At 40.0% G+C, this 13,995-nt stretch overlaps 1 protein-coding gene and 1 pseudogene across 2 annotated transcripts; one reads left to right on the top strand and one right to left on the bottom strand.

Moving 5' to 3' along the window:
• LOC109483141 overlaps positions 1–1,591 on the bottom strand; it is a 16,134-nt pseudogene extending 14,543 nt beyond the window's left edge.
• A 279-nt stretch (positions 1,592–1,870) lies between these two features.
• On the top strand, positions 1,871–10,140 carry LOC109482832 (46 kDa FK506-binding nuclear protein-like). Of its 2 annotated transcripts, XM_019785677.1 has the most exons (15): positions 1,871–2,045; positions 3,192–3,284; positions 3,664–3,822; positions 4,158–4,304; positions 4,817–4,894; positions 5,156–5,395; positions 5,667–5,759; positions 5,945–6,096; positions 6,383–6,484; positions 6,737–6,844; positions 7,075–7,115; positions 7,244–7,358; positions 7,781–7,910; positions 8,231–8,279; positions 9,161–10,140. In XM_019785677.1, exons 1-15 carry the CDS (start codon positions 2,036–2,038, stop codon positions 9,237–9,239), a joined length of 1,596 nt encoding a protein of 531 aa, XP_019641236.1. In that variant the 5' UTR covers positions 1,871–2,035; the 3' UTR covers positions 9,240–10,140. The 2 variants fall into 2 exon arrangements, with proteins under 2 accessions (XP_019641236.1, XP_019641243.1); XM_019785684.1 differs by lacking the exon at positions 5,667–5,759.
• Positions 10,141–13,995: the final 3,855 nt, after the last annotated feature.

A 13,995-nucleotide genomic window follows, 5' to 3' on the forward strand; every position in this document is an offset into this window, starting at 1 on the left:
AACATAACTTTCAGAGAGCGTATCATAACACTTTGTTAACGGAGCCCACATGAACGGAGCCGGAAGTGTATCACAGCGACTCGGAACGAATATCATAATATCATCGTCGTTCGTGCAAAAATGACGGAAAACATACACGAAAGAGATCGGTAAACGCCAAAAGATACCATCGAAACATTGCAGGTCTAGGTTTTACGTTGATATGTTAGCCGGCAATCAGAATAGTTGTCGGGTGGTGGACGGTTTGACACTCGTACTCCGCCTTTTTAAAAGTTACACTCGCGTAATTAGTCACAAAACAAAACACCGCAATCTTCAGAAGCTTTAGATACGAACAGTACCTGTGTTAAGTACCGACGACGGTGCGTCGGCTGAGCTGTTAGAACGACTCGTCCGTTATCTTGTCCGTTACTTCTGTCAGAAAACCCAGTGGCGCGAAATGTGCCGGCCGGCTTGTTTTGCACCGATTGACCTTTGACCCGCAGAAGTCTGCGCAGGCGCACTCGAGACGTGCGATAGGTGTATGAGTAGGCTGGCTCATGATTTCGCTAATTCATGAATTCAACAGTATCAACACCATTTGCATGCTTTCAGCTCTCCAGAAAGAGGATAGGCATCCCAGTTGGATTATGAATATCAACTGTTAAAGCTAGCATGTCAAAAATTATACAACACTTCCCAATCTAGTACTATAGCAGCTACTGTTACTGAAAAAAATTATTTTGGCAAAACCTACTGATAGATGTAACGTTAATGCATATTATGTTTACTTGTTTATTTAAACAAATTCTCTATGCCTTGTATTGTATTGTAGATGTACTGTATATGTTGTAGCCTAATAATACATGTATTGTTGTCAAAATTAAGTAGATCACACAATAATGATAATATAGTACAGACAACTGTATCATCAGATCTGACCCAGATGCAAATGACGTTTACCTAAATTTAGCTCAGAGTCAGAATAGTGTGTGTGTGGCTGACAAATTATCTACTGTCTAGGGTTTTCTCCGTGACGTCAATGTGTTTTTACTCGATCAATAATCCACATTGATGCCCGATACGTGTGGAGGAGGAAAAATATAGATCTGCTCACCGCCATAACCAACTCAAACGGGTACTTGTAGACCCTGACAGGCGACTGGTACTGCTGGACCATCTTGCCAGTTTCGTCCGCTGCGAGCCAAATCCGTTCAACTGAGTGAAAAATGTAGTAATAAAATCTTAAACACTGGTTAAAGCCTCCAGGTCCTTATGGTTATCATACTTCGCTGAATCGCGCAGAAGGTGCTAGAAGTCCGGTTTGGCGTTATTGTTCACTCAGCTCACGTTCTGATGACAGCTGACATGTTGGAAGCCGGTTCAACAAAAATGGTCGTCTGATCCCGCGCGTTCCACAAAAAAACTTCTTGTTTCGCACAGAAATCCTCCACGTGTCGGGGTCACCTGAGTTGATACGGCTTCGTGGTAATGTACAGTACGAGAGAAGTAGTTCCCTGAGTCCTTGAGGCAGTGGTGTGCTTCAGTTTTGCTTGTGTCGTACCTGCGTCCCACCTCCGTGCTTCCTGCCGTCCTTGATCTTATCGTCCCCGATTACAGTCATAGGCGGTGTAACAGACAAATCTGCCTTACACGAAGATCTCCCCGTTAGTTCAAAACTATCAATTTTGCAATATCACGTTCATAAAGTACACATGTATGTAATAATATATCATAAATATGCAAATTTCATCGCATACTGTGTAGTTTGACCACTAAAAGAGTCAAATAGATTTTGGTGAGGCCATTTTTGGCGTACACTATATTGACTGCTACACCGCAATGGGACGTGACGCAGCTAGGGAACTGTGGGTAGATCAGACAGGATGTTATCGTATAGAAGCGCCACCTGGCAAAATTATACAGAAGTGTAACAGATCTGCAGTTTTGAGCACACATGGTTCAAGGGACGTCTGGGAGAGAAGACACATTGTCATACGTGTAGCCCGGCCAGTTTGCTTCTTTCTTCTTCTACAAGTGCTTGGCTATAAACAAGATGTTTTGGGGTAAGTGAATGAAGTCGCCGGATTTTCAAATGTATTTTGTGAGAATACAAAGCTAGAAGAACGTGGGGGACAGTTAAAAACTCAACAGGATATGTCACAGTTTTGTCGCGCTGTCAAGCCATGCCATGTGCCAACATGTGCCGACAATTTTGGCTTGGATGTTGTTGGGCATTTTAAGGTTGCAAAACGCTATTAAACATTCCGTTACTCAAAGATTATAATGCAGACCCCATTTTTCTATAGGTGGCGATTCACAAAAGCAGTGGCACATAGGATTTACCCTAAATATTGCAACCAGGATTATATTATTTGATTCATAAACATTTTTAACAGGTTGCCAACCCATCTACATACAAATATTATCTAACACTGCTACTGATAGTACAACCCTACCATACACACTAGCCTGAGACAGAGCTATATTTTAGGCAAATTTGCATTCCTCAACAATCAACACACTGTAACAGTTATCATAAACAGATGTTTAGAAAAGATTTGGACTTCTGTTGATACATGGTGCTGTACTGGGTGTTCTGAAGTACATGTATAGTTCATTTGCATTTTACATGCACATTATAATATGAATGTAACGTTACATACAAAGCCAGTTTCCAAGAAGGTAAGACATTTCTCTGATCCCGTCAATGATTCATCAATAAAATGCATCAAATTTCTCTGTCAGTGTTACACCTTTTTCTAGTGGAGAAGATTAACACCTAGTAATGGTGCAAATGTTCAAATAAGATAGGTTGGATTAATTTAGAAAAAATCGTAAAAAGAATATTTACCTCTCCTAAGGTCATTCGTACTGAGTGCCGGTGCCATGATGATGTTCAGGGAAAGTGGTCAGGGATGATAAAGCCGTGAACTACCCGTTCTCACATGCAGCAAAAAATATTGTCTTCCAACTGCGCATGCCTGGGTTGGAAGTAACTGTAGTCATCACCATGTGACTATGAATCTGATGTTCGTTACTGACAGTATTTGTTGCCCAGAACAGGCTACTATATGTGGACGTTGGGTCACATTTTCCCCCGGGACTTGCCAGCTAACATTCACAAATGAAGATTCTGATGATTTTATCAAAATTCAAAGTTTGGTTTTAAACCTTAGACCTTAGTTACAGATTTGTATGTTATATTACAGGTCTGACCCTTGAGGTTGGTAAGCAGTACACTCAGATAGTGGAGGAGGGGTTCCACATCACCAAGGCAACTCTGGATCCACTCACCATCAAAAGTAGGACTGCCAGCTTGTAGGCTTTAAATACTTTTAAATTAGTAATATAAGTCATAGTGATATATGATGAATGTAGATGATAGGAGACACAAAACTCCCTCTGCACCATAACTCCCTCTGTCACATTGGAGAGCCTTAGCCAGTGTAAAAATATTGCATATCTAATGCTTGCCCCCAAAAAATAAATGGTGCAGCTCCAAGAAGTCTGCAAAGGAGGCTAGGATGGATGATAGAGAACTAAGTTTCAGTTTCTTATGATAGATTTTGAGGTTACAACACTTCTGTTGTAAGCATAGGTGCTTCAAGTTTTGGCCTCTATTCGTGCAAGGCCTGCTTGCTGCCATTGTGTCCTGTGATGTTGACATTTAATGATTCTTAGGCAAGGAAGGCGATGGTGTGTACATCCTGCGTGTGCGGCACAACAAGCAGGACTATGTCCTCTGTACGCTGGACCCCAGTCTGAGACAGTACTCCCAGCCACTCGACCTCCGCTTCTGTGAGGGAGAGGAGGTCAGCTTTTTCATGGAGGGGAGTGACAGTAAGTACTCAAACTTGAATTTCAGTCTTTGCTTTTAGCCAACACTAAGCGACATTTCTACTGCTACATACATTGTATTACAGGACAAAGTGCCTCACGGCACATTGCGTCCTGGGAAAGAGGTGCAGCTAGTGTGGCAGGTGGTGGTGCATGGTAGAAGCAAGCAGATGAAAACAACCAAAAAAAAGCTCAAACTTACAAGAAAAGTAGATCACTTTTGATAATTATGAAAAAAACAATTACAGCGTAAAGTTTTTGTCATTGATGCTATACCTATTCAAACGAAAAATTAATCACAAATAAGTCTGTGTATTTGTATATTCCCTCCAAAAAAGAAGGGACTCTCCACCTGACTGGGTACCTGGCAGAGCTCCAGTCCATGCCTCCGGAGGAAGTCATGTTAGACAGTGATATGGACGAGGAGATGTCTTCTGAGGAGGAGGAGGAGGAAGAGGAGTCAAGTGAAGACGAAGAGGTCCCAAGTAAGTCTCTCTGTCACAGTTACATCTTCTGTCTTTGAAATACAGTCAAACCAGTACAAGTGGCCTGATCTCTACAAAACTACCACCTGGCCAATGCAAACACATTTTTGTGGTCCCTTAGATGTTCCTTATCCATTGACACAAGTCCTGTCTGTATTGACCACTTGTCCACATAGAATCAGTGCCCCGAGCAGTCTTCTTGGGCAGTTTTGACTGTACGTCATAAATTATGCAAGTCATGAAAGGAGTATATTGTACTATCTTGCCTTGTTGTTTTTTTTTTGTAAGGTTGATAAACTTAACAACCTCAGTCATGACGGATTTGGAAGGATTAATTTTTCTAGTTAAAAAAAATAAATGGATATTTAGATGGTTGCAGTACTGATTAAATGACACAGAAAACAGAATTGACTAACTACATACATATGTAAGTGAATAGAACCAAGTATGTTTTAGTGCATGAAATATAGCCACGATACAAATGTAACTTGTTGTATCTGGTCTGTATGCAGATGGATTGTCACTACACGCCTTAACTGCTGGAGATGAGCTAGAGGATGAGTCTGAAGATGAATGGGCCCCAAATTCAGGTGGGATCACTTTGAAGAGCTTTCCATTGTCAATGTGGATGGAAGTTTTCACAATAATTTTTGCTTTCAGTCCATCAGAATTGTTTAACAAATTATATCTGTCATTTTATCTGTATGTATAAAACACCAGCTTTGCAGGCATGTGGTGTGGTGGGAGCTGACTATATTACACCAAACAGCCTATTACACATAGCCTTTGCATATCTAACTCTAAGCATTGTTTAAAAAGCTGTGTAATTGTTTATCATGTTCTCTTTAAAGGTAAGAGCAAAAAGCGGAAGAGAGTGGGTGTACCAGAGAAGGGCAAGAAGAAGAGGAAGAAGTCAGCATCATCATCATCTACATCTACACCCAGCACTGGAGATGAGGAGGGGGAAGAGGAGGAAGAGTTGTCAGATGAGCTAGACGACGAAGAAGACTCAGAGGAGTTTGATTTTGAAGATGAAGATGAGGATGATGAGGATGAAAGTGAGGAAGAGGAAGAAGACAGTGAAGAAGAAGGTGGGTGGTAGATAACAACCACTACAGCAAATATCATAAAACCTGTCTCAACTTCTGACCGCAGAGGTACATTTGTACTTCCTCGCACTGAGAAGTTCTTCTTCCTCCTATAAACTGTTGTTTGTTATAAACAGATAAAATTTGAGATGTACATGGGGGGAAGAGTGAAAAGCTACAGTCTACTTAGTGACCTTGTCATTGAATTCTAATATTTTAATGACAGAGTAGCATCCTTATGTACCTACCACCCCCCCATCCCTGCCTCATACAGTCCAGGCAGAGACCAGTATGGACGGTGTGCGAGGTGTCCTTGACTTTGAGGAAAATGAGATGAGTGACTCGGCAAGTGGGGAGGACAGTGCAGGTCAGTTTGATCTCAAATTTTTAGTCAGAATTTTAAAAGTCCTCTATCTGTGCAGTATAAATTCTGATTAAAGAAATGCCACATACATAAGACAAGAAGACTCTGATGGGGCGGTGGTAGAACAAGGCAAGAATGACATTTTTGGCCCCAACATTGCAACACTTTTTGACAACTTCCCATTTCAGAGGAGGAGTCTGAGACCACTCACAGTGAACCGTCCACTCCCGGAGACACCCCTGAGGTCACGTTCAAGAGGTCACAACAGCAGGTCAAGTCCAACAAGAAAGGTCAACCTCAAGGTCAAAAGACTGCCGCCAAACAGAAGAAAGATGTAGAGGCAAGTAATACTGTTCTTCTGTGTATTTCACTGTTCTCTTCTGTGAATTTCACTCTACATACACATGTACACTTAGTAGTTGCCCTCTTACATTTTCTGTGAACAATTAATTTCATTAATGTAATTGAAGGTGCATTGTTACATTGCTGTTTTAGTTTTACTAAAATCTTGACCACTGTATTGAGAACTTGCTGGTCATTCAAGGTACACTTAATGTCTGTGCTCTTCTACAAAGTGAAAGCTTTGTACATGAATTAATGGCTGTGAAACCATGACATGTCTACAGACACCGGCTGGGGAGAGTCTGACAGGGAAGAAGAAGAAAGCCCAGCAGCAGGGGAAGACGACAGAGAAGGGCGCTCCTCAGACAAAGAAGGAGACTCCTCAGGTTGTTTGTACACCTTTTTTTCTCCAACTGTTAAGACTTTAGTATGAAAATGCAAAGAAATATGCTTTGTTCTTTACGTTGTTCATACCCAAATAACATAACGAAGATAGATGTCCTGATATGTTCACTATGTGTTCACATTAGATGTTCGCATAAATGTATATCTTAACCATCACCTAACCCTTTAACAAAATATAGCTGAATGGCTCCTTCAGTGTGCTAAAGGTTAAACAACATTTTGCCTTTGCTCAGACCAAAGCTGTGAATGGAGAATCTCCATCTAAGAATACACCCACTGAACAGACACAAACGGCATCCCAGAAGAAGAAGAATAAGAGAAAGTCAGGGAAAGAGTTCCAGGTAGTACACAAACCAGCATCTATGTATCCTTCTAGGACCTTAGTTATGTTGATTACTATGGTTGATTGCTATGTTCTTGCCATTGGGGGTTGCCAAAGACTATATAATACATATATAACAGCTTAGGACTGTACATGTGTGTGTCCTTCCTAAGGAAGTTTCAAAGAATAGTGTGCAATATGTTTTGATGTTCTGACAATCGTTTTCGTGTATTTAATTGTGTGTTACAGGACGGCGCCAAACCCCAACCAGCAAATGAGCAGGCAGCAGGGTGAGTTTAGAGTTGGTTAAACTTTACAGCTGACAAATTTCAAGTTCAACTTTGTGGTGATCCCAGCCGTGTATAATGGTTACACTATAATGAGTACTAACTTTGACCATTATTTTATCATTTTTTAGGCCTAACAGCAATAAGAAGAAGGCAGGCACCCCAGGGAAACAGGTTCTTCCAGGAGGGCTGGTTGTTCTGGACAGAGAACTGGGGACGGGCAAGATTGCAAAGGCTGGACGGAGGGTGAGGAGTTTGATGCCTACATGTACTTTTAAACAAAAAGTACATATATGTAGTCATTAAATATGAATATAGAGTGATAGCCAAAAGTCTTTGATTCTGTATAATTGTATGTATTAGTACTAACATATACCATGTATGTATTAGTACTAACATATACCATGTATGTATTAGTACTAACATATACCATGTGATTTTTACCTCCATTAATTCATATACAGAAAGTACAAAAAGTAAAGTAATTGGTATAGCTGTATTTTTTTGAAACCTACAGTTTTTTTAACTCAACCAGAAAGAATATTGACATGGCATTTATTTTTAATGTGTCAAGAAATGTGTAGTTATTTCCAGTTTGTGTTTGTGTGATATCTGTCTACCAGGCTGTTGTTTTGTCTCCAGTATGACTGATGCTTGTATTTTCCCAGGTTGGTCTGTACTACAAGGGAACTCTCGCCCAGAACAACAAGCACTTCGACAGCCATCTGAACGGGAAGCCCTTCACCTTCACCCTGGGTCACGGAGAGGTCATCAAGGGCTGGGACATGGGTGTACAAGGTCAGGGCTTGTTAATGTCACTGTGAACTTGAGCACTGGGCAATCATGTAGAACTTACTAGAAGGAAGTGATTGGTCTAAAGTGAGATGGTATAACAACATTATAGGGCTGTGTATGAAGGCCATATAGCATGAAACTTGTACTCTAAAGTAGAGACTTAACTTGAAGCACTAATATCATGAATGTTCATTTGTTAACACTTATCAGTCATGTATAATATTATGTACTATTTTTAAGAACACCCATTACATGTAACTGTTTCTTACTAACCTAACTACTTATTCTACTTAGAAAAATATGTAATTTTTTTGTGTTCTCAGGGATGAAGATTGGAGGAAAGAGGAGACTGGAGATCCCACCTGCAATGGCGTAAGATACTTTTTTATATATATATATATACATTGTGTACTTGAAAAACACTTGGGGAAAGGATCATATGTTCAAATCAGTTGCAACATTAGAAGAGCATTTACCATACTTAGGCTAGTGCTAGTATCCACTGGTATATGATACCAGGAAGTCTTGGGAAACGAGGACTGGGGGCTGCCAGTCTGTTTCTTTTTGTCCATTATTTTAACTCTGCCTGATGTTTAATCTTTTCTCCCTCGTGAGTGCATCAATGGATGACTATATGTCTACCATGTGGTCAGTTAAAGCAGGCTGCTGGCGTTACAGATGGCAGAAATCAATAAGTACATCTCATGTGAGCACTGTTAATGGAAGGTCTTGAATTCCTGTGGTCATCCAATTCTCCCATGGCCTTATAAGTATATACAAACGCATAAGTTATAACTGTACTTTTTGTTTCTGTCATTTGGGTATTTTTATTGAAAAATTTTTGTTGTTTCCTAGTTTTACTCAGCCTACCAGATGTCTGTCAATAACTAATGTTGTGGACATCACTGTTGGTTATTGTATATTGATTTGGTGCATGAAAAATGGCTGCAGTATTGATTGTCACAAAATCCATTTAAGAGGTCACAGGATGTTGAGAACTCCTCAATGTGATCTAAAAATATGCAAAATATGCACATGCACATACATATATGAAGTAAACATTAAGGTAATGATGTTACTGTTGCTGCTATAAGTCATCTATAAGTCATGAACAAAAATACACAAAAAAAGTTATTTTTCAGATGATGAACTTGAGTGAAATATTGAAATATTCTTAGAAATGGTAGATGAAGATGACTTTTCCTGATCTCACCAGTTGTTAACTCACAAGCGCCCCCTGTTGTTCCTTGCAGGTATGGCAGTCAGAGAGTCGGCCCCATCCCAGCCAACAGCAAACTCATCTTTGAAGTGGAGCTGAAGTCTGTCAGTTAATAATAGAAGGAGAACAGCTGTATATAATATAACTGTTGTCATTATTAAAATCAGACAATCTGAATTCCAGTTGTTTTTCTCACCGCTGTCTGTTGCAGTGGTTTTCGTTGATGGGTCTAGACTTGCAAGAAACAAATTTTTAGAGTTATACATCCATGGAAAATAACATCTTTGCTATATTACTCAAGACAAATGATGGCATATTAATAAAATTTGATCTTTGCTACATGATGCACAATGATAGGAGAAAAAGATTCTTGGTAATTATGTTGATGATGAGATCAGTAGGGAAGATAGATTCTAATACACATTATGTGGCATTCTCTCCCAAACGTTGGTGCTCAGTACATGAGACTGTGCAATGCTCTCCAGAGATGTGTATTGTTATGCTACAAGCAGTGGAATGTACCATCTCCAAAGTGACTGGCCGTGCACTGTATGAATTATGTGATCCTAATGTTTTCAACATGTGCAAGCTCACTCTGTTGGTTGATATTATAGTTATGAAATTGTGTTAGTTATTTAAGTTAATAAATGTTATGTTCATTATGTCTACTGTAAGGATGATTGCCACTGCAACAAATTGTGAAACAAACCTAACCCCAACAGAAATTATAGATAGATTCAAGATGATACCCTGTACTTTTATCACAATGCATTACAGTTAGAGTGAAGAGATTAGAAGCTACACATTAGAAAGCTGTTTCAAGCATAGACAGTTGAATATATGGAAAACATAGTTAGTTAGGTCATGTTTCAAGATGTTGTTTACTAATCATTATGTTGAAATATGTTATGTTGATATACAGCTGGATGATCATACTAGTGTTCCGAGTCTTACTTGTTTAGATTAAGAAATTCATACCTTGTATGTCAATAAAGCATCTTAACTTTTAACATGCAATTGGCTAAGTTTCTTCTTTTTAGACAATCGTTGAAGCGTTGCAATGGAGATTTCTGGCTCAACCACATAAAATAGTATGCCTTTCTTGTTCTGTCAGGCATTTAAAAATGGCTGAGCCATAGCGCCATCTAGTGGTTCACAGTGGTATCACAATTGCTCTGCGTCAGGCCCAAATACTTATTGCTAATATACCTGAGCGGTTTGTCTATTCTGGTTCAATTTGGGCCGTCACCCTGTCGTTACTCAGTGAGTTCACCGATGAACTCACTCGATCTGCCACCCAATTTTTCCACATCGTTAATTCCTGTACAATGTCGAGTCCGTTGCCTTTTCCCCTGTCCTTTCCAAGCGACCTGTCATTTTGTCTCTGTGCCACAAGTTCCCTTCGCTACTCACGTCAACTGCGGTGGTTACGCTGAAAAATAAACGGTTCCGTGTTGTACATGTAAATAACGTATCTACACAGGAGAACAAGAAAAGAACAAAATGTAAATTTGTTAAAGTACCACAGGTTCCGCCCACTATATTTTCAGGTGTGTGGGACCTAGCCTTGGGGATTGCTTGTTATTTACATCAAGGGTCAACATTCTGGAGGACAAACTTCGCAATATATTCACAGCGGATTTATACCACGGTTTGTCTCACTGAAACCACAGTTACTAATTTCATTGTTGAAGAAACATTGTCTGGTGACATTTCTCGTACTATTGCAGACATATTTGGGATCAGGCATGCAAGTTGGCATATGCATTGGCGGCCTGTAGTTGAACAGAATTTCAAGCTGGCTTGCTGGCGAAAAGTCTGTCTTAGATCCTTGTCAGTGGTTGCTTCTCTCACAGCCTGCTTGAAATCCTACAATATCAAAATCCTACGGTGAATGTGAGCGCGCCACAAGTCCATTTTGTACCCTGTCGGACAGTGCGCTCAATCGACCCCTGAATGTCCTGTAGCTATAGGGCATTTGTCGTTGTATAACAACCTACGGCACAAGGATGTGTGAAATTAAAAGGGGCGTTGCGCATCTATTCCTGTTTGGATTTACGTCATCTCACAGTAGGACATTCACCTGAAGGGTGCGATGTATCCACGTGCCCCGATATTCCACGTGTCGTGTTCTTGATGTGTTAGAAATTTGCGGTCAGTATTCAATATACTGTTCTCTGATTGCTACTCGTTTTTGACATCCGCTCGAGGTCCTTATTTAATTGCCAACCTTTCCTGATTGGTGCCGTTCTCTGGTCGTTACCGTTTTTGATTGGCGTCGAGGTCAGTCGCAAAGTAAAGTCTAGTAGCAGTCAGCAGAAAACACTACTTTTTAAAGTGAAAAGAAAATGCTAAGATGCTGACCCAGGGTTGTGCCTATCACACCTACCTCAATTGTACAACCCATAACGTTACAGTTTCTCAGATTTTCTTTCAGCTTCCTCGCGTAGATTTTAAATTCTGGGTACCCATTTCAGAAAACGCCGATGTAACCATTGTTGGTCAATACAAGTACATATAATAAGTCTTAATTAAAGATATAGATTGTGAATTCAATTCAACGGAAACACGAAACACAATGGAACTTGTATCAAGGGCGGGCAACATTGAATATTCCATCTAGTGAGAGAAATTCAAGGCTTGTGCAGGATACAGTAAATGAAGGGACTCATGAAATTCTAAACTCGGCGTTGACCCTGAAGTTCATCCCATGGTCACGGTCATCCCCTAATCCCCGAGGACTGATTTGTCTGATGACCACCCACCGGGGCGAAGTTGACTGACCCCACTGTTATATAACCCCACATTTCGAGGTTCAGATTTCAAACACGTCTATAATTCAAACTTTCATTGCAAACTCATGCCTCCAAGCTAATTGCAAGGGAACATACAGATATGTCAGTATAAAAAAGATTTAGAAACGTCTAGCTACAGATTTATCTGATGTTAACGTTTCTGTGATATGATTGCAATGTGTAATAAAGATTTATAAGGAATATTTCATCTGCAATGTTCGACCGGATGGATCTGTAAGAGAAGGGCAATTGTATTAAAGGAAACCTGGCCGGCCCTACCATTGGATTAGGAACTAAAGATGATAGTAACATTTTAGTGAGACTGAAAAGAAATGAAAGCGACGCCTATTAAAGCAAAAAAGAAAACCTCCCCTCTTTATCAGTCTAGCTATCGATATCAGACGTACAGTAGCAGAAATCTGGACGTGGGTGCGTGGGTTTAGATAACCTTCAGACGACCTTTGAAATATAGCAGCTGCCTCCGCTCGCAAACCACTTCCGTTTGAAAATCTGATACCTTCCCCCAATTCCAACCTTTTAAAAACTTTTACCAAAATGTTACGAGTACAAGCAGGCTTTAAATAGATTTTTTTCTCAGAAAAGTGCGTTTAGTTCTGAAACGACCTTTGTGTTTCAAACGACGTGTCATCTGATCGCACAAGGTCAACGTACGATGATATTGTTAAGCGTTGACGCGTAATTCCGGGGTTGGTAACCTTCAAGTTTCAGGCCAACTGTTTGTTTACATGTTAACATTAATCTAAACAATAAACATCCTCTCGACAGATTCAGTATGAATTTTCAGGACATGCTAGCTGCTGTCGGTTTTTGTCGATGATCATGGCATGTATAAGTGTAGCAAATTATCCATATCTCACGTAGAGCTTTTTCTTCCGGGGACATCTGGGAGTATGGCATGCATTTGCTCTCTTAAACCTGTGTTTAGACTGTATGGTTGTAACTTGTAAGTAATGAACGATTAATCCAAGAGTCGCCTGCGATCATATACTTCGTTCTGTACTCAACAAGTTCAATAGGCTAAAGGACAGGTTCAAGTGTGAGTTTGGCTGGTGAAGCGTTTTCACATCCTCTTGTATATTCATTTTAAGTACCTGGATACAGACACGCTCTCGTGCTGGTGTGCAATGAGTTTTTGGCCTTTACATTATACACCTACCCGCCGGTACTGAGAAGTAATCTCCAAGCAGGTTTTTGTGGCTATATAAGACAGTATCAAAGAGGCAGGGCAGTGCACGTGTCCAAAACACGCCAAAAATAAGCCGAAGCCTATGCTCTGTTTGGAGAGTACTGAGAAGGTCATGTTGTGTATGGATCAGCTGTGATGCCCTCAGACGACTCCAGTCCGTAATTACACTTCGATCCTATCTCATTTGAACCAAAGGTCAAACTTTCAATGTATATATAGGATGAAACCGCGGTCATGACAAGGATCATAACAAGGATAACCGGCTTTATTTGTTTCTGATCACTTTTAGGGCTTATTATAGCAGTTATCACCACACAAATGGATGGTGTACTGTATATATATACAAACGTCTATAGAAACGCATGGTGTCTCGTTGCAGCAATATATGGTTTTACGTGTTGATATCCCTGCCATTAATTAACTAACATCTTGCCTGCGTGTCATTCAACATCGAAAAGTCGAACACAATCTCAAGAATATAAAAATATGCAGGTTATATAAATAGGGCATAATCTCGTCATGTTGTGGTCATATGGTCATGTTGTGGGGAATTTTTTTAATTCTAATTTGTGATGATAAAGATTATGATGGACCAAAATCCAAATAACCTCGCCCATCTAACAAGAGGTTAGAATTATGATTTTAGAATGTTTGATTTTCTGCTTATTAACGGATATTCCATTCAGTCTCCTGAGTGAGTTGGAATGACGATCAATGAAAATTGTATTATTTTCGTATCTTGTGGATGACTGGCTAGTATTAAAGTTGATGGACTTGGAGGAGGGTGGAAGGTTGAAAGAAATCAAATAAACTGGGTTAAAAGGAAACAAGGTAATAAAATAATTATCAGTCATTGCCGACATCTCA

This window comes from Branchiostoma belcheri, unplaced genomic scaffold (assembly GCF_001625305.1).
Source record: "Branchiostoma belcheri isolate BF01 breed outbred unplaced genomic scaffold, Haploidv18h27 scaffold11, whole genome shotgun sequence".
NCBI lineage: Eukaryota > Metazoa > Chordata > Leptocardii > Amphioxiformes > Branchiostomatidae > Branchiostoma > Branchiostoma belcheri.

Excerpts from the sequence above, each read along its gene's own strand:
- LOC109482832 (XM_019785677.1), top strand. Across the intron at positions 5,760-5,944 it reads AAGTGGGGAGGACAGTGCAG|AGGAGGAGTCTGAGACCACT; the intron begins GTCAGTTTGATC and ends TTCCCATTTCAG. Across the intron at positions 8,280-9,160 it reads GAGATCCCACCTGCAATGGC|GTATGGCAGTCAGAGAGTCG; the intron begins GTAAGATACTTT and ends TGTTCCTTGCAG.